Source organism: Neltuma alba, unplaced genomic scaffold (genome assembly GCF_004799145.2).
Source record: "Neltuma alba isolate B1F8T4 unplaced genomic scaffold, ASM479914v2 tig00004741_pilon, whole genome shotgun sequence".
NCBI lineage: Eukaryota > Viridiplantae > Streptophyta > Magnoliopsida > Fabales > Fabaceae > Neltuma > Neltuma alba.
In genome coordinates this window covers 45,729-67,477 of record NW_021633843.1, presented here as the reverse complement: position 1 = coordinate 67,477, position 21,749 = coordinate 45,729, and the positions used below count along the sequence as shown (strand labels likewise).

Below are 21,749 nucleotides of genomic sequence, written 5' to 3'. Positions count from 1 at the left end.
AAATCAAATAGTTAGAGCTTAAATCTAATCTCCGCAAAGAAGTATTTGTGAAGCACTTTGAATTGTTCCTGAAATCATGTTGTTGGCTAGATACAATTCACTCAAACTTGATTTGGCACAATTCATTTATGATGGACCCTTGCAATCTGTTGTTGCCAAGACTTAAATGTTGAAGCTTTGCAGTCTGTTAATTGTACTTGAAATCATCCCATTCAAATCATTTCCTCAGAATATAATGCGATCATGCTTTTTAGATTCCCAAGTGCAGTGGGTATATATCCACAAAACTTATTCCATGATAGATCTACAATAGTGAGCTTAGAAGCATTTGATATGCTGGTTGGAATTTGTCGAACAAATTGATTTTGTCTCAAAATCAATTTCTTTAGGTTGGGAAGGCCAGTTCCTATTTTGATGGGAGAAACTAGAGAGGGAATTATTTGCAAAGGAGACATATGTCAACACCGAAATGTTGAATATATGAGAAGGAATGGATCCACTGAAATTATTAGATGCTAAAATCATATCTTCAAGCTTATCAAGATTGCCTATCTCCTTGGGTACAAGGCCTGGAAACAAAATTAAAAGCTGTTGGGTAACTACCTTAGAAAACAAAAGTTGATGGATGGTAAAATTTATGTAAGTAGAAAATTGACAAAACAGGTAACATGATATGTTTTGTACGTGGGTGTTCCTGTAGCATATTACCTCTAGTTCTCAATATAAGAGCTAGTAACTAATTAAGTAGATTAAGAAAATTAGTTAAGTTAATTATTTATAATAAACATGTGTTGTTTTTTCTTAAATGTATACTTTTAAATTTGATCCTTCTAAATAATTGCAATTTTTATGATCCTTTTTAATAAATATTAATAAAACTACAAATAAATATTTTGGCAAATTATGTCTCAAATTTTAATGTATATGCTTTCTGATCCTTAATATAAGACACAATTGACTAATTTGAAAAGATTAATAATTATTAAATTACTTACTTATTATAGCATATATTACATAATTTCTAAAATACTTATGCGAATCATTATTCATAGTTCAATTTTATAGTGAGGCAAATTAGTTTGAATAAAAGCAATAAATATAAATATTTTGAAATAATTTAATAACTTATTTAATCTCTTCAAAATAGTTAACTAAATCTTATATTAAGGACTGGAACTAATACTATATATAGACTAACAAGAGCATGTCCTTGGTTTTGTAATTTATCAAAAGAGGGATTGGAATTATCAAGTATGTATGTGCGTGTTGGAATATCGTTAAGTTTTAATTAAAGATCACAATCATTTCTTTCATATTAGAATGTTTGGATGAATTACTATATAAACATGCGACAAAATTATAAACACACACGCACACACCCCTTGCGCGCACCTGAAAATGAGTTCGAACCCAAAAAAAAGCCTCGCAAATATGTACAGTTACTTATTGATTTTGGAATACTTCCCTCAAATTGATTAAGAGCAACCGAAAAAACTTCAAGTAAAGGGAGTTTATAGCACATCTCTTCTGGCAATTACCCTTTATAGGCAAAGTCAACCCATCTCAAAGAAGGTGTGTTGTAGATAGATTGAGGAATTTTCCCCGAGAAAAAAACAATTTATGAATTTTTTTTGACTACACAATTTATGAATTTTAGAGATGATATACTCCTTATATCCTATTTATAAGGCATTTTCAACATGTTTCACACAGATCAAGAAAAACTTTAAATTCGTTAACTTTACTTTCTTTAAAATTAATAACTTTCCAATTTTATTCCTATTTAAAATATATTATACCCCATGTAAATAAAGTTAATACAATAATAAATGAGAGATAAAATTGTACATCCATATAAAAAATTTCTCTCGGTGCCCTGTAAATAGGATAAAAAAATTTTTCTCTTTTTTGTCTTATAAATATGACAAGAGGAGTAGAATATAAGTTTTGCAAAATAATAAATGGAAATTTGTTGAAGCATCAAATTGATGGATGAGTAGATTGACCATACCTGAAAAGGAGTTGTTATATAGATTTAAAGTTTGCAGCATTGTCTGGTCCCAAGAGTTGGTATACTCCCATTTAAACCGTTTTGTCTTAAATGCAATATTCTTAAAGAAGAATTGCTGAAGAGAGATGATGGAATTTCTCCTGTTTAATTTAAAATTTAATGTAATTTATTACTATTGAGTATTGACTATAGAACACTGATTCTGCTACAAGATATAACCGTAAAAGAATTTTTATTTTTATTTAAGGAATTAAAGTATTTTCAATTAGAATTTTTGAGATAATATAGAAAAAGCTTTGCTTTCGCCCGTACCCACATATATTATCTATGATAAATGAAATTTTGTTAAATAATAAAATTGGTGGCTGAGTAGATTGAGATATACCTGCTAAGGAGTTTTTCTTCCAGATATAAATATTCAAACAACGTGCATATAATATTGCCAATTGATGATGTTAGGCTACCTTTCTCTTTATGAAAAACTAATTTCACATTAATAAAATATTTTATAGAGTCGTGTGAGGTTTTTAGAAACTTCGCAAGTTTGAATGATTATTTTTCCGTGTGAGATTATGGGAATCTCCACAGAAGTGTAATCCAAAATTTGTCATAAAAAAATAAATATTTTTAAATAAAAAATAAAAATTGTTTTCATAAATTAAAAACAACAACGCACAAAAAATCCTTTTTAAATAATCAAATAAATATTTTTTAAAAGATATCAGTCAAATGACACGCATTCCTACCCCCGAACTATGTGGACTTTGATCCCTTTAAATGATACATAGGTCCTAGGTTTTTATCTTGGGTCAAGTCTAACTTTATAAATAATTTTTTTTTGTAAATAAAATTTTTTTCTTTGTTTCTATCTTTTTCTTTAGAGTAATTAAAATATAATTAAAAAGGCCATATTAATTTTAAATAGTTGACTTGGGGTAAGTGTTCTCTTGAACGGGTATTGTAGGGTGTCTAATATCTTCCCACACTCAATCGACTCCCAAACCCTATCTGCTTTTCGTAAACCATATTTTTTAGGTTCTTAAAATTAACCTTTGAAATTTTAATAGCGGTTTTTTTCTCTCTTTTTACAGGATAATCAGGATTAAGCACGATAATTATAATAATTTGGGATGTGTGCACATGTGTACACGGGAGGACGATAGAAAAAGTGACGGGGGGAGGAAAATGTTTTGAGGAGAGTGGGATGAGGTGTAGAAGGGGGACAGGTCAATGGAGCAGGTGGCAGGCTATCCCTGCCAACATTTTTATAAAAAAAACATTATTTTAAAAAAATGAAGGTGCAAAACTCGTTCTTCGAGAGAACGAGTTCCGTATGTTTTTAAAATCCCACCTGCTTTGAACGATTTTGGATGTAATATCCTGATAAGTAATTCCCAGAGCGTACTATCTTGGTAATTAATACTCTTCCGTTTTATAAAAAAAAATTTATATTTAGGACTAGTAGAGTATTACTGTTTGCAACATTGGGCTCAAAAGCCATTAACTGGCCCATTTCGCCTCATTGGGTTAATGTAAGATGGGCTTTGTTGGGTCTACAATGGATGAGGGCTGTCATCCAAGGGAACTCCGCTGAGCATTGTATATCCATTACAGATCTTGGATCCCAAAATTTTTAAGCCACCCTGATGAACTGGAACCGTCTAAATTGTGATAAGTCGATGGAATCTAATTTATCTAAATTTTATTATAACCAAAAAAAAAATGAAGGCACAATCATAGGGATATGTACTTTGTCATGTTAAGAGAATTTTTTCACTTTTTTTAAGGAAAAATTTTCTAAACCTTTTAAAAGTTTAATAATAATACTATTTTTTTAATTAATGAATAGTTTTATTTATTCTTCAAAACCCATGCATTCCAAACAAATATACCCAACAACATGCAATAATAAAAGTCTTAGAAATTTATTAACGCATACTTTTTATAGCAGTAGTACTCATTATTTTGATGGAAGGGAAGGGAAGGAAAAGAAAAATTTCTAGCCACAAAGGGAGGGAAAAATAATAATTTTGTAAAAAAATAAAAAATAAAAAATAAATACTCAAAACACTTTGGCCGTTAATTTTCCGTTCTCACGTTTGCACAAATCGATTTTATTACGAGTATGCGTGTCTTCTTCCTTCAAATCCAGCAATTCAAAATTGATTTCTATACCGATGAAATCGATTTTTACATGATTAAAGGTTTTTTAAGGCGTGACAAACTAGATTTCCATACTTATTTGGAATAGTTTATAAACAGTAAAAAATAGGAGGAGATAAATATAAAAAAAGTTTTGTTTTAATTTACGTCCAATGTGTTTATAAATACTTAAATAAGCCAATCCAAGAGCATAAATCGATTTTGACCCTTTTTTCCTACTCTGTTTCTGTCTTTTACTGATTCCTGGAACTTCAAAACTGTTATGCTCCATTATTTGAATGCAAATCTTCCTCAGTTATTAATTTTAACGCATTCTTTTCCAGACTCAACACCCCCCCCCCCCAAAAAAAAAAAACAAATTAATCATTGCCCATAATAACCCAAATCAACGGATGTTCGTGCTAGCCATGGAAACAGAGCACATAGTTCAGTTTAGCATCTATCTTCCATAGCTTAACGTTCTCATACAAGTCTACTTATATCACTTTCATTCATGTTCTTAGGACTTAACATCCAAATCCATGAAAAATATGAGATGAACTTAAAAAAAAAAAAAATTTCAAACTTGATATAGTTATCTTGAAGAAAAAAGGGAATGAATTCTCCTGTTATTCAATTATATTTCTAACACATAAGGACTAACTTGAAGACAACCAAAACGCGGGTGTGGAGTGCAGAATTCTCAAATTTCAAATCATTAATATATTAATACAGGAGACATCATCACTCTTCATGCATGTTCCGATAATATAGAACAATCCAAGGGGTGAAAGACTGTAGCAGATAAAATTTGATTTAACATTTATTCAACAGGCTAGTGGTTCCTTGAATATTTTACACTAACATGGCCTTCCTTTTTCTCAGCGACTCCACAACCTCTGACATATTGGGTCTTGCCTCAGGTGCATCAGCGCAACAATTTAAGGCTAATTCAAAAACTGATGATATATGCAGCAATATATTACCAATTTTTTGGTTGCCTGTGCGCAGCAAATTGACATCCACAATATTGATGATTGAATGTGGTGTTGATTTGCTAACAAATTCTTTCAGATTCAGATCTTGAGCAAACATCTCATCTGTTGGCTTCTTCCTTGTAAGCATTTCTATGAGCAAAATACCAAAGCTGTAGACATCTCCTTTGATTGAAATTGCTCCTTTTGATCCATACTCTGCGTATACATTTGAATGCTAAATTCAATAGTTGAACAACTTATAGTTTCTTCTAGCATATGCATGTCCGTATATAGGCATATTTGTTTCTGCACGTGTGTATAGGCATAAATGAATATAAGAAACATAAATTTAAATAAAACTTAATATGATTACTAAATTATTACCTGGTGCCATATAACCAATTGTGGCCAAGGTTTCCGTATAAATTTCTGAGTGACTGTCAATTAATAATTTGGCAATTCCAAAATCACTCAAATGGGCCACCATATTTTCATCCAATAAAACATTGCTTGGCTTTATATCACAATGGACTACTGGTGTAGGAGAACCATGATGAAGATACTCCAAGGCTAATGCCACATCAATCATTATGTCCAATCTTTGCTCTATATCTAAACAATAATTATGGGAGTACAACCATCTATCAAGACTTCCATTTGGCATGAATTCCATTATGAGAGATTTAAAATCACCATTGGAGCAACTGCTGATGATCTTAATGAGGTTTCGATGACGTAAATTGCATATAGCAGCACATTCAATATCAAAACTCCTCAATGCTTCTTGCAAGTTTGAGTTAAATACTTTTGCAGCAACTATCTTTCCATTTGAAAGAATTCCTTTGTAGACTGATCCAAAACTTCCCTTGCCAAGAAAATTACCCTCATCAAACCTATTCGTTGCTTGCAAAAGATCATAATAGGATATCTTAATTAGTGTGTCCAAATTTAAGGAGTCTCTATTGTTCATCTCATGACTAACATGAACCTTCTTAAACTTAAGAAACATTAGGCATGAGGCAACCAAAACGATTGCAAAAACTACAGGCGGTGAGCATTTGATCACAAGCATCATTTTAGTTGAGATGTGCTTGTTTCCATTTTTGCATGGATGGACTTTTAGCTGGGGCTTCCCACAAAGATTTTCATTCATCATAAAAGATTCATATGTAAAATTAGCAAAAGGCCCACCATTTGGAATTTCTCCATATAATAAATTGTATGAAAGATTAATGTACTCCATATGGACAAGTAACTCTAAGGACTTTGGAATCACCCTAGACAAATAATTTTGGGAGAGATCCAAGGATTCCATACTTATCATGCCACTAAATGATTCAGGAATAGACCCTTGGAGTTTGTTATGTGCCAAAGATAGATTTTGCAATGTTCTCAAATAGCCCATAGTTGTTGGGATGTTTCCAGAAATTTGATTTCTTGACAAATTCAAGAGTATAATTGCTTTCAAGTTTGATACTGCAGGAGAAATTCTTCCACTCAATGCATTGGAGGATAAGTCTAAGACTAATATATCTTCAAGGCTCCAAATAGAAGAGGGTATATGAGAAATCAATTTGTTAGAGCTTAAATCCAACCTCCGCAGAGAAGTATTTGTGAAGCACTTTGGAATCATTCCCGAAAACATGTTGTTGGCTAGATACAATTCACTCAAACTTCTGATTTGGCACAGTTCATTTATGATGGACCCTTGCAATTTGTTGTTGCTAAGACTTAAATGTTGAAGGCTTTGCAGTCTGTTAATTGTACTTGGAATCATCCCACTCAAATCATTCTCATCAGAATATAATGCGATCATGTTTGTTAGATTCCCAAGCGCAGTTGGTATATCTCCACAAAACTTATTCCATGACAGATCTACAATAGTGAGCTTAGAAGCATTTGAGATGCTGATTGGAATTTGTCCAATAAAGTGATTTTGTCCCAACCCTAGTTTCTGCAGATTGGGAATGCCAATTCCTAAATTTGATGGGAGAAAGCTAGAAAGGAAATTATCTTGAACGTAGACATTTGCCAATGCCGTAATGTTGAATATGTGAGAAGGAATGGGTCCACTGAAATTATTATATACTAAACTCAAATCTTCAAGCTTATGAAGATTGCCCATCTCCTTGGGTATAAGACCTGGAAACAAAATTAAAAGCTGTTGGGTAAGTACCTTACAAAACAAAAGCTGATGGATGATAAAATTTATATACAGTAGAAAATTGACAAAACAGACGACATGATATGTTTTGTACGTGGGTGTTCCTGTAGCATATTATCTCCGGTTCTTAATATAAAAACTAGTTGACCAATTGAGTAGATTAAAAAAATTAGTTAAGTTAGTTGTTTATAATGAACATGTGTTGTTTTTCTTAAAATATCCTTGTTAATCAAATGTATTGGCTATAATTACTATCATTATAAGGACTATTTTCAAAAAAATAGATAAATATAAGAGACAAAGTGGATTAAGCTCTTATACTTGGGATCAAAATAAAAGTCAAACAAGTTCTTATATTAAGGATTGGAAGAAATATATATGTTTCAAAAATTTGAATTCACTCCTCTAAGAAGAATCCAGATATCTTACTAATTTCAATTTTTTCCTAGGCTAGGAAGTCCACACCTAAATATAGGAAAGAGAGGAAACTAATTTCATCCATGTAAGAAATTAGTTACGTCCAAGCTAGTAATTTACATGTGGGTAATATCTTTATCGGAAAAATTAGAACGACGAACCTAGAGAGAATGATATTTATCGATGATGATCATAAAAATTATAATTATTTAAAAGAACTAAAAGTCAAAATATAAATTTAAAAGGAGAAAACTTACCTCCAGTAGCTTACATCGAGTCCTCTAATCAATAAGTGCCATGTGGATTTATTAAACACCTAATCATTTGATGGCGTTACTCCCCTCCATCTCCGTTTGAAGTGTCGCAAATCACTGAAGCCTGTTTTAACTCTTTCTGCGGAAGCTACTCTCTCTCTTTCTCTGGTTTTATGTGAGAATATGGCTCTGCAAATATTGTTGATGCTGGCTGGGACAGCAACTCCTTTCATACTGCGCCACCAATCAAGAACATCAATTTGTTGGTGCAAATATCGCAACAGATTGTGAGAGACCCAATAAATCGTGCTTTATATGCCCACTGGTACTGCCCCCATTTGTGGCTTTGGGCTCAACTCATCAGTAGCGTTCTCTGCAACTGAATCACCCACCTCACCAAAATCGTCTCTTTAGCGGCAGATAGGGCCATGCTGGATAAATGATTGAGGCTCTGAACGGAGATGAAGGGAAGTAACGCCGTTAAATGGTCAGGGGTTTCATAAATCCACATGGCACTTGTTGATTGGAAATTGGATGTACTGGATATAAGGCACGGGAGGTAAATTTTTTCCCATTTAAAAATACTAAATTACCCCAAATCAAATTAAACCTCTTACATTATCTCTCCCACATTCTATTTTTAAAACTTTAAATTTACTAAATTAAACAAAATTTCCCTCAATTTTTACTACTTGCATAGACATCTATTGAAAAAACATTACACGAACACCGTTCAATTTTGACACAATTAAAATTTTACTTTTAAAATCATAACAAACTTTAATTAAAAATAAAAGTTATATAATTTTAGTATTGTTAAGTTCTCCAATCATATATATCCATGTTTTTTTGTTTCATGTAAATTTATAATTAATGCTAATATATTAAAAATAGGACACATGGTCATGTGTAACATAATTAATATAAAGAACTTGATGTAATTATTTTCATTTAAAGAAATGTTATATATATCTAGGAAATAAAAATAAAATTAACCCATTAAAAAATTCAAAGGAAGTTAGTTTAATTTTTTTATAAGAAATTTATGTGAGTTATAAATATTAAAAATCCATGTAATGTTTATAAATCTTTTAATTATTTGCTCCTATATTTATATATAGATCATATATATGGATTCATGATATTTATAAAAAAAAAAGATATATGATGTACGGATTAGTTTATTCTTAAACGATTTTGAGGAGTGAATCTTATAATGCACACATAATATTAAACTCTAATAAATCATACCATTTATTCATATTATTTATTTACAAACTAAAAATTATAAATAACATGATTCTTTTCTCATAATTTCATGAGATCCACAATAGTTTGTTCATAATTTGACGTTATAAATTTTAAATTGACAATATAAATCAGAAAAAAATTGATGATAGAAATGGATAAATATTGATTGCTGGTAAAAAAAATGGATAAAAATTGATATTAATAATTAAATGATACCTTGATGATAGGAAAGAGGACAGAATATGGACCTCGGTGAGGAATAAAAGTTGAAAAAAGATATAGTCATGTGGATGATAGGCATTTTTTTAATTTTAGTTTTAGTTTTATTCTTTTTAATTTTAAATGTACGTAGGACAGAATGTTCAAGGTTACACTAGGAAAAATTTAATACTTTAAATGTATACTTTTAAATTTGATCCTTCTAAGTAATTACAATTTTTATGATCCTTTTTAATAAATATTAATAAAACTAAAAATAAATATTTTGCAATTCATGTCTCAAATTTTAATGTTATATGGTTTTTTATTCTTAATGTAAGACCCAATAATTGACTAATTTGAAAAGATTAATAAGATTATTAAATTACTTAATTATAATATATATTACATGATCTCTAAAATACTTATGCAAATTATTAGATCGTATATCAATTTATAAGTGAGGCAAATTAGTTTGGATAAAAGCGATAAATATAAATATTTTAAAGTAATTTAATAACTTATTTAATCTCTCCAAAATAATCAACTAAATCTTATATTAAAAACTGGGGGTAGTAATATATATATAGACTAACAAGAGCATGTCCTTGGTTTTGTAATTTATCAAAAGAAGGATTGGAATTATCAAGTATGTATGTGCGCGTTGGAAGATATCATTAAGTTTTAATTAAAGATCACAATCATTTCTTTTCATATTAGAATGTTTGAATGAAATTACTATATAAACATGTGACCAAATTATAAACACACACGCACACAACTCTTTGCGCGTACCTGAAAATGAGTTCTGACACAAAAATAAGGCTCGCAAATTTGTGCAGTTACTTATTGACTTTGGAATACGTCCCTCGAATTGATTAAGACCAACTCCAAAAACTTCAAGTAAAGGGAGTCTATAGCACATATCTTCTGGCAAATTACCCTTTAAATAGTTATAGGTAAAGTCAACTATTCTCAAAGAAGGTATGTTGTAGATAGATTGAGGAATTTCACCTGGGAAAAAAAACAGTTTATGAATTTTAGAGATGATATAGAATATAAACTTTGCAAATAATAAATGGAATTTTGTTGAAGCATCAAATTGATGGATGAGTAGATTGACCATACCTGAAAAGGAGTTGTTATTTAGAACTAAAGTTTCCAGCATTGTCTGATTCCCAATAGTTGGTATACTCCCATTTAAACCGTTTTGTCCTAAACGTAATATTCTTAAAGAAGAATTGCTGAAGAGAGATGATGGAATTTCTCCTGTTTAATTTAAAATTTAATGTCAGCAACACGATAATTAATATTATACTATTAATAACCCATATGCCTTGCTTATTAAGCCTATATTTTAGTAAAAGTTCTCTTAATGATAAGCCATATATGCCTTTTTTAATCATGCATGCATTTTGCAAGAGTCCTGTTCTAATTTACTATAGAACACTGATTCTGCTACAAGACATAACCGTAAAAGAATTTTTTATTTTTATTTAAGGAATTAAAGTATTTTCAATTTGAAATTTTGGAGATAATGTAGAACAAGCTTTGCTTTCTCCCGTACCCACATATATTATATATGATAAATGAAATTTTGTTAAATAATAAAATTGGTGGCTGAGTAGATTGAGAATATACCTGTTAAGGAGTTTTCTCCTAGATATAAATATTCAAACAACGTGCAATATAATACTGCCAATTGATGATGTTAGTCTACCTTTCTCTTTATGAAAAACTAATTTCACATTAATAAACAAAAGTACAAAGGTTAAACATAATGAGCCAAAAAAAAAAAACGAAGTCTACCTTGGCTTTTAAATTACACTTCCATTAAAACACTTAGACGATGGAGTCATTTAATATGATTCTATAAAATTGGTTAAAAATAATAATAAATATGTAAAAATACTATTTATTTTCTAAAATCACTCTGACTTGGGAAGTCGATATTTTTATGGCGTGGATGAGTTAATGAAATATTTTTTTAAAAAAAAATGGATATTTTTATTTCATATTGTTTCATTGATATTCACTTTCATATTAAACTATCTATAATCCACAGCCAATTGACACTACTTGAATTACATGTTTAATGCTATCCGTGTTTTGGAAAGTAATCCAGTGGGATATTATTTGTTTATTATATATCCGGATAATTTGTGTTACAAATTAATGACCTATAAACATTATGAAAATAAATTTGCAATTAACCTATCAAGGGTTTATAATTAGAACTCATACCTTCCAAGTTGTTGTTCATGAGATGCAAAACTTGAAGATTGGGTAAACTTCCAATGTCGCTTGGTATGTATCCTCTGTTGAACCTGTTAAAACCTAATTCCAAAACCTTCAGTTCTTTGCATTGATGCCAACTAGATGGCAGTTCACCGGAGAGATCGTTTTCAGCCACAGAGAAAAATTCAAGTCTCGGGAGCCCAAAACACACGTTGGTTGGGAGACTGCCATATAATTGATTTTGGGAGAGTGACAATTCTTGCAGATCTGAATTATTAAATAATAAAGATGGTATAGTACCTGAAAGCGATCAATTGTTTGTGACTTGTGAGATATATAATATCTTCATTTGGAATAGCTCCTTAAAATATTGAAAACATGGAGCACGTCAGAAACGTCATAAGTCAATATAGTAAATTAGTCTCAAAAGTTTTTCTGGGTTCAATATTGCTGCATAGTTTAAAATCATAAACAATTTTGCCCCACACCATTAAGAATGTTAATGACTTATGTCATTATGTTAACGGTCAATGTTAGCTTTTTAACAACAGGGTAAAATTATTATAATTTTAAACTTTCGAGGCAATATTAAATCCAAAAAAGCTTTTGAATCCTCAGTGCTCCCTAGTGAAAACTTTCAGCATAAATTTATGGTTTAACCTTAGAATCAATGCACTTGAGACCATAATCTTCTTACTCATTTTGAGAGATAACGCCTATAATATACTTTAAATGTTAAAATAAATAATTATTTTCAAAAAGCCATGAGCGTTCCAATCTGGCTGGACTAATATCCACAGACCAAAGTGTCATTCCTATGGCGTGCTGAAATATACAAAACATGGAAAGCGGGAGAAAAATTAAAACATCAGAAACCAACACCTATAGACACTACAAATTATCCATGACATACCTGACAAAGTGTTATGGGACAAATTCAATTTTTGAAGTGAAGATAAGTTGAAAATTGTTGGTGGAATAGTTTCAGAAAGTTTGTTCCCTGCAATTTGTAACATCTTCAAGTGCTTCAAATTTCCTATCTCAAGTGGAATGCTTCCCTGAATGAAGTTAGAATTCCAATCCAAGATCTCCAACCTTGATAAATTGAATAGAGATAATGGAATAAATCCAATGAGACTATTATTTCGAAAACTCAGGTACTCAAGCATAGATAAATCTCCTATCCACATTGGAACTTGCCCGTGAAAGTTATTGTAGCTCATGTTGAGCAGTTTCAACCTACGCAATTGTACCCACTCTTTTGGTATCTCACCGTAAAAATCATTGATACTTAGATCAAGTTCAACAAGGAATGACAGATTTCCTAGCCATGGAGATATGATGCCTTTAAGACCCGCATCACTAAGTTTTAAGGAATGAACCCTTCTGTGGCGTGTATTGCATCCAACACCAACCCAATCACATGGAGAAGAAGAAGAGTCAGACCAGTTGGCCAAGAGATTGTATGGATCCACAATAGATGCTTTAAAAGCAAGCAGTGCATATTTGTCGACAGTGGAATTCCCCTCGCTCCATGCCAAGAAGGCCATAAAGTAGTGAAGGAAGAAAATGAAAACAAAGGAAGCAAGTTTTCCCATGTTTAGTAGATCAATTACAGCAGCAAGTATGGACCATCCTGGAATAAAACACATTTATACTTCTCCATATCCAAATTATCTTAGTACTATTTAAAAATTTCTATGAAAAAAGTAATTATAACCTACCAAAAGGATTTAAAAAAAAAAAAAAAGACGAGATGCGATGGCAGAAGTCTAAACCTTTTTCAGGTTGTGTGTGGGGCCCTGCCATGCCCCTTCTTTTGAAAAATGATGGCAATTATTATTTGCTGAATTCTAAAATTTAGTACAGCTTGTGAAAGAACCATAAACCCAAAATCCATATTAAGAAAATTCAATTTTTTTCCTAAACTTCATGAAAACTGATTTATATTTTAAGTTTTCCAGAACTCCAAATTAAATTAAATCCATGTGAGAAAGAATTTTTAGAGGCGGACGTGGATTAGTCTACACCTAGACAATGTCTGAAATTTTAACCAACTTTTTTCATTTCTTTATCTATTAATTTTATTGCCAAACTACTTTTCCTATTAATCACATGTTATGTACTGCATTATTTATTTCTCACACACATCTTTTTCCTACGTATCATCTCTTTCATTAACTCTCTCTCCTTATTTGAGTATTTTTTAAAAATAAAATACTTTTTTATACTGTCTATCTTTTTTAACCAACTTTTTATTTGCATAATTCGCTTATTTATATATTACTATTCTAGTTCTATTTATAAAAATAAGGTAGAGAGAGAAGATTTTTATCCTATTTATAAGTCATATTGCACATTTTTAACAGAAATGTACTATTTTACCCTCATTTTTTCTTGTGTTAATTAATTGTTATTTTGTTGAAAAGTCCATATGTAAGATAGAGATAAAGCTAAAAATTTGTTAAATTTTAAAATAAAGATTTGGCAGAAAAATTAATAGCACATTTATGTTAAATTAATGGTACATGGGTGTTATTTTTTATTAAATCCTTTAATTTTATGCTCTTAACATAATTAGCTTCTATAGAAGAGCTAACAATATTAACAGAGCAAAGTTTCTGGGGTTAATGGTGCTCATAGAATGAAATTAAAGGATTTGATAAGGAGAGAAAAAGTGTAACGTTCTGAGTTTTATTTTGAGTTTTAATAGCCCTTTAACCCTGATTTTTGAGGATAATCGGTGTTTAAACTTGAATCTTATTGTTTGGTTTGGGATTAAAGTGAGTTGGAAGAATCAAGTGAATAATCCCTCCTGGGATTTGTTCACTGCGGCGAACTTTGGAGTTCAAGGAATGTGTCATTTCGGGCATGTTTCATCATGGCAAAGTTGTTCAGGTGAGCAAGGTTTCCCTCTCGGGAGGGTCTCGCCATGGTGAGGTTAGGGGTATGCCGAGGTGAAGGTTATCTGGACGAGCGAGAATTCCTCTTGGGAATGTCTTGCCGCGGCAAAGATTGGAGTTTGCTGCGGCAAAGTAGGGTTTTTAGGAGACTAAAACCATCTCTAGATTAGTTCACCATGACCAAGTATGGGGTTCGCTATGGTGAAGGCCCCGAATTTATAAATATGCAGGAGGGGTCTGATGTGTAAAAATTTAAATTTCTAAAGATGGAAGTTGGAGCTCTGTTAGGGTTTTGGAATTTTGGCTTGGAGAAGGTGTTTCTAGGGGTCTATTGGCTTAAGTAAGTGATTTTAACCTCTAATCTACTTTCTTTCTTGGGATTTTTGAGGATTTATGGAAAATAGAAGTTTATGACTGAGGATGATAATGTGGAGATTGAATTTGAGTTTTGTGAATTAGGTTATGTTAAGGAGGGTTAAATTGAATTTTTAATCAGTTTAGAATGTTATTAGAACTTGAATTGTTCTCCTTGGATATTTGAGTGTGAAATTCTTAGAGTGGGTCCTTGTGGTTTGAATCCTAATTGATGCTTGGAGGGGAATTTAATGTTTTAATGGATTTTCATGACCTTGTAGTGTTGCCTTTATGGTTATGCCCTTTGGAGTTGGGTAGAGTTTTGGTTGAGGTTAGAAATTTTGTGTCCTTAAGTGTTATTTTGGCCACTTTATTAATTTGAAAGCTAATATGTAGTGGTCTATGTGTTTGTGTGCTTGTGTAGACTGGTTGTGGGTTATGTTAGTGTACGGGGCATCATTGGTGGTTTGTTATTACTTGTTCAGACGAGAGGTAACTACTTTCCAATCCTTTATACATGCTATTATGGTATTGTGAGTGGATTTATGTTTTTGTGCTTAGAGTAACAAATGTTATTCTAAATGTATTTTATATATGGAAAGGGAAATTTTCTTGTGGGGTTTTGCATGGTATTAATGTATTGGGAGTTTTTGGAAGATATGCCCTTTATTGAAGTTACTTATGAAATGTGAACTTATTCATTAGTAAATACTTGAACATGATTCATGTGTTAGGAAATGGTAAGAGACATGGTTGACAGTACCACGTGGTAAGGCCTCCATTAATGCATGATGGTTAGCTCTTTACGCCCCCTATAGTGAGAGGTGGGCCTTTTGGCTTCTTATGTCTCCCATAGTGAGGGATACGCCAAGTTCGATGCATATGGTAAATTTGGTTTAAAAAAAAGACAAAAATTGTGAATGATGCATATGGTAAAGTGTTAGTTGGAAAATAATTGGCAATTCGTAATGACGGAGACAAAAATTACGAAAAATATGTGTGGTCTTTAATTAGTTTCTTTGTTATCACTTTGACTCTTTGAGGAGCACATTATCAATAACAGTAGGCTTTTTGAGTAACCACAAAAGAACGTCACTTGGAAGCTTGCGGAGATCTTTTGTTTTTTCTTCAAAGAAGACATCCAAATCAAATTCTTCAGGCCAAGACTTAATGTATGTAGATGATTTTTAATGTAAAACTTACTATTTCACTAATTTGATTAGGCCAATTTAGATAATTTAGTTAACTATAATAAACATAAAATTTGTTTTTTTAATAAAATATCCTAATTATTTTTTTAATAGCATACATCTCCCCATAACTACTTGATTATTGTTAAGAAATATTACTAAGTTGATTATTGTTGAAAAATATTATTAAGGATCATATAACAAAATTAAATATGAAATATAAGTCTTATATTCAAAGATACGAGGAGTATTATCAGTATCATCCTTTTCTTTTTGACCAGCAGGATCGTCCTTTTCAAATAAGCGGCAAGATTTTGGTAAAATCTTGTGGACTTGACTCTTGTAATAAGAAGACTTTGTAAACTTATGGATAGTGTTTTAAAGCCTTCGAAGAATTCCTAAATTATCTCAAATTGTATATTTGTCTCGAAATGAGTTCCTCAGCTTTTAGATTCGAATTGGCCTTTTTTTTTTTTTTTCCGGGGCAAATTTTAGATTCGAATTGCAGGATAAAATTAAATGCTTCTGCTTCTAATCCAATCTTGTTTTCCCAAATGCTCGTGTAAATGGTTAACAGAATAGAATTATGCAAGGAAAATAAAATAATCTTATTTTATTATTTAAGTGTGCGTATCAAATTATCAAATGGATTAAGGTACATATAACATATCGAAATATTTTCTTAAGTGTATATATTTTTTAAGTGCATCTAATATCCTAAAGTATTTTTGATACATTTAGCACCTTAACATATTTTTTTAGATACATCTAGCACTCAAAAATATTTTTTGGTGTATCTAACATCAAGACAAAAAAAATTTCAGGATACTAGATGCATTTAAAAAATACTTCAGGATACTATACAAATCTAAAAAAGACTTCAGGATGTTGATTGCTGAATACACCACATACTATTTTGGGGTGTTGGATGCCCTAAAAAAAATACTTCGAGCTAAAAATCACCTTAACCCTTGTCAAATTTGCGAGTAATCCGTTCAGAAATCATGAAAATCGGGAGGGAAACCAAAAAAAAAAAAAAAGAAACAAAAAACAAAAAGAAAAAGACACGGCGCATTTTAGTCTGTTGATCGGTTGAACTATAGAGATTTTCCCAACTTCATCAAACTTCATGCATTTCCAAAGCAGGCGATTGGCTTCTCGATAGCAACAGTGAGGCATCCCTTTTTTTCATTTAAGGTTTTTTGCACAAGTTAAAAAAAAAAAAAAGAACAAATAGGGTATCAGAATTCTATTTGAATTTCCTGATATAAGTTTAATTTGCTTTATTTATTTCGCTCCATAGTTTTTTCTCTGACTCCATAATAAAATTTAGTGAAGATATCTTTAGGAATAATTGAAAAAAAATGGTAATAAATATTTTCATTTTCTGAAGATAAAAGTTTTCAAAAACATCTGTTTTCCTTTTTCAATACGATTATCTAAGGTGTCAATTTTGATTAGGACTCAGTTAAGATAGTTTTTCCAGTATGATTTTTTTTTGCCAGCATGATTTTTTTTATTTAAACTTTTGAACTCTAAACATTACTTAAAGTGAAATGACCGTGAGATATTTTATTATTATTAAAACTATTTAGATATTTAATTGGAAAATTAATAAAAAGTCCTGAGTGTGGCCTGTGGTCAAATAAGGCCAAAGCCCAGTAGAGTTATTAATTTCAATCAATATTGTGTTTGCTCTGATGACGAGAATTACAATCAACTGTTCTAACGGCTGAAAATATTAAGCGATACATTCAAAGAGAGAAAAATCTTATATGCTCTTTTAAGATTCCCTGAATGGTGATGGCTGATTTTAGTTGTCATCACTGTGCCTTTTTGCTAGTTAGAAGAGACCTGTAAAATTGTTTTCTTCTGACTCTAATATTGTTTTACATTTTTTTATCTCCTATCTCAGATCCTAAGATCAATTAAGCAAAAGTTATGGCAAGAGGTAACTCTAAAGTCTTCCACTGTATTCTTATAAGATGATTCACATTTTATATACATATATATATATATATATATGTGTATGTGTTTGAATCTGTCTTACGATGACAGCTAAAAAGTCTCTGAGAACATTAATTACAATCAAGGACAAAATTTTTTGAAATTTAGAGATTAAGAAAAAAGTCTCTAACACATTAAATTTAATTTTTACAATAACCGTAATTATTACAAAATAATCATCATCTGAACTAATGGTTTTAGGATTATAAGAACAAAAAAGATACTTCTTAAAATTCATTAACTAAATTGAAACTTGAATAAAGTTGGAAAACTAAAAGTACACTTTTGCCTAGGAATGTTTGAATTGCTAATTAATGACGATTGATGAGGAGGAATGCCAAAGTCCTCTGGAATTTTCTTCTTCTTCTTCTGTTTCGTGCTTCAAAGGGAATAAAAGAAAAGCAAAAGCCAGCTGTGATTACACAGAGACATTACATAAGAACTTATTAATAACATCTAGAGAAAATATCATCTTATTTGAAGAAAAGTACACCATTCGATGTCAAAAATACATATCATTAGAACAAAAATAGCCATAACTGTGCGGTAAAAGATGTTGATATGTTTTTTATGACACATGCACTCATTATATTTTTCAAAGACTTTAAATCACAATCTCATATTTTTTTTTAAAAAAAATTAGAAGAGAAACTTGATAGGCTTTGAGGCCGTAAAAGATGATATGACCCTGATGCAAGGGAAGAATAATATTGCGTGTTGCGTAATTTCTCACGTAGAGGATCAAATCTTTATCATCACACTGCATTATTTCATTTGTGGCCAATATTATTAGTCGGGAGTCTTTTGGACTATGTTGGCCAAAAAAAAAAAGTCTTTTAATTTGGAGAAAAGAACTAATGATCCGATCATGAACAAAACAGCAATCACTACAAAAAAAAAAAGATTAGCGATAGAATTTAGTGACAGAATTTTTATTTAGCGACGGAACTAACTGGATTAGTGATAGAATTTCAATTCCATCGCCAGCTACCAACAAAAATTTTCTGTCGGTAATTAGCGACGGAAAATTTTCTTCACATATTAGCTACAGAAAAATTTCGTCACAAATTTGTCACTAATCTAATTTAAAAAAAATTTAAGATGCCACATGGTGCCTCTACCAACTGCCACCTCATCGTCTCCCACATGTCGCTATCACCTCACCTCTACCTGCCATGTGTCACCGTCTCACATGTCACCTTGCATTGCCACATGTCATCACTACATTATTCCTCCTCAAAGTGACTTCTCGATGACTCAAACCAAGGACCTTGTTTGTGCGCGCATTCAGCTTCACCAGTTGAGTTACAATGAACTTGCTGACTTATTATATAAAATTAAATATATATAATATTTTGTTACACAAATAATTATATATACATATATATTATTAGAAACTAAAAATAAAATATATGATAATTTAAATCATAACTATTTTTGTGACAAAATAATTTTTAAATATTTGTTTTACTATTTATTTTATAATTTTTAAAATTTTTTTAATATAATATAAATTTCCAAGGACTCTAATTTTGAATTTTAAATCGTGAATAATTTTTTCATAAATATATTTTTAAAATTTAATTTTTTATTTAACATTGATAAGATATATAATATAATTATACATTTATTATACTATATTATATGTGTTTTATATATATGATGAGAACCATTTATAATTAATAAAACAATCTTTTTATTCAAAAAATAGCCACCATAATAAAATCTAATAGATTATTCTACATAAAAAAAATTAAATGATTTGAATGGATTATGATAAACAATATTCTCCTATTTATATATGCATTCTATATAATTTATTTTCTTAAATTTTTTTCTATATACCATTTGTTTTTACGTTAAAGACCAAAATCAATTTATATTATGAGTATTAATTATATCATGATCAAATATTATTGTTTAATGATTGAAATTCAAAGGCCACTTCAACATTAGTTTGATTTATAATCATAAATTAAGGTGTTCATATAATTCATTTTTCGGTTTTGAATTTTTACCATATATTACATCTTTCAATATATTGTACATATAATAGAATTATTTCTTTCTTTCTATTTTTTTTTAATACTAAAAGGAAACCTCATCATGACGTTACATGATCGCTTCTAGTGGATCCACGATCAGCATCCAGAATAGAGGCCAGGTCTGCTGGTATTACAGAAACATACTGAAAACCCCTCATAGCTTTAAGCCCTTTCTTTGCTAGAAAATCAGCTGCCTTGTTGCATTCTCGACTAACATGATTTATTTGGACGGTCCAATCTCACAAAGTAAGATTCTTTATTTCTCTTAACACCTCGTAGTCGGCATGTCCCTCCTCTGGTTCCAGGTTTAGTAACTCAATTACAGTCGCTACATCCAATTCAAGCGGAACCCTCCGGTGACCATGGTCCCAGGCAGTCTTGAGTCCATGAAGACACGCCTAGAATTTTGCCGTTAGAGCCTCCCCAACGTCGAGCCTATGAATGAAGCCTCTAAGAAATTCTCCGGCCTCATTTCTGATAACTCCGCCGCAGGAACTTGCAGACGTAATGGGGGAGAAGGCTCCGTCAACATTCAGTTTAACCCAACCCTGATCTGGTGGCTCCCACCTGTCAGCGCTACTGCATCGGCGGACCCCTTGCAGGTTAACACCACTAAGACGCCTCTGCATCTCATTGATACTTGAGACTGTTGCATGCGCATTAACTAACACAGCTTCATTTGTCACATGTTTCCCTTCAAAGATGGCCAGATTCCTCCTTTTCCAGATCCACCAACATATCACAGCGAAAAGAGCTTTCCATTCAACATCATTAAACAGATATTCCACCATATCCACTCATCGAAACTTAGAGAGCAGAAATGTCGCCAAGCACTGAGTGGGACCAGTTTTTTCCATTGTCATTTTGTTTCATAGCAGTCACGGAACACATGTGATGAATCTTCCACTGCTCTTTGACAGATATAAGAATTATTTCTTTCTTGTATCAATTTGCATAAGAAATTTATTAATATTCTTATCATATTTGTTTAATTATTATTAATAATAAAGGGGAATTGATTTTAATGAAATATAAACAAGTTTTCTAGAAAATTGTCTTCCAATTTTCAGTATGTGTCTAATGAAAAGATAAATGATAATGATATCTTCATTAACACTGTATCAATTTATTTTATAATTGAAAATATATTTAAATTATTTTATTCTTGATTGTATTATTATATAAATTGTTGTAAGATTATAATGTAAAATAATAAAATTTAAAATTAGTGACGGATTAGAGACGGAATTAGCAACGAAATTTTTGTTGACAAACAATTTAACAACCGAATTAGTGACGGAAGTTTCTGACCAAAAAAATTTCGTTACTAATTCCATGGCTAAATATTTATTGACGGATTTTTCAATAGATTAGCGACGGAATTTTATTAACCTGTGATTAATTTTAGCAACGGAAAAATTCCATCACTAAATTTAGCCACGGAATTTCTGTCTATAATTCATTAGAAATTAGCAATGGAATAATTTTCTGTCACTAATTCCATCAGTAATGAGCTATTTTTTTGAAGTGAGTTATAAGAATGAGATGCCCAAAGATATGGATAAAATATTACCCCTCCTGTCTTTTTTTTTTTTAAA

At 30.9% G+C, this 21,749-nt stretch overlaps 1 protein-coding gene across 1 annotated transcript; it reads right to left on the bottom strand.

Moving 5' to 3' along the window:
- Nucleotides 1–5,008: 5,008 nt before the first annotated feature.
- On the bottom strand, nucleotides 5,009–13,304 carry LOC114745633 (putative receptor-like protein kinase At3g47110). The gene is made up of 6 exons (XM_028933794.1): nucleotides 12,566–13,304; nucleotides 11,659–11,919; nucleotides 10,543–10,683; nucleotides 10,210–10,428; nucleotides 5,515–7,272; nucleotides 5,009–5,346 (listed from the first exon to the last, which is right to left on the bottom strand). Exons 1-6 carry the CDS (start codon nucleotides 13,302–13,304, stop codon nucleotides 5,009–5,011), a joined length of 3,456 nt encoding a protein of 1,151 aa, XP_028789627.1.
- Between the last annotated feature and the right edge of the window lie 8,445 nt (nucleotides 13,305–21,749).

What these genes read in the sequence shown, in the direction of transcription:
- LOC114745633 (XM_028933794.1), bottom strand. Translation starts at nt 13,304, where the DNA reads ATGTGTTTTATTCCAGGATGGTCCATACTTGCTGCTGTAATTGATCTA. An exon ending in AAATAACAACTCCTTTTCAG is followed by an intron (nt 10,429 to 10,542) that starts GTATGGTCAATC and finishes TTTTTTTCCCAG; the next exon opens with GTGAAATTCCTCAATCTATC. An exon ending in GTGTCAGAACTCATTTTCAG is followed by an intron (nt 7,273 to 10,209) that starts GTACGCGCAAAG and finishes TTTTGTTTCCAG; the next exon opens with GTCTTATACCCAAGGAGATG.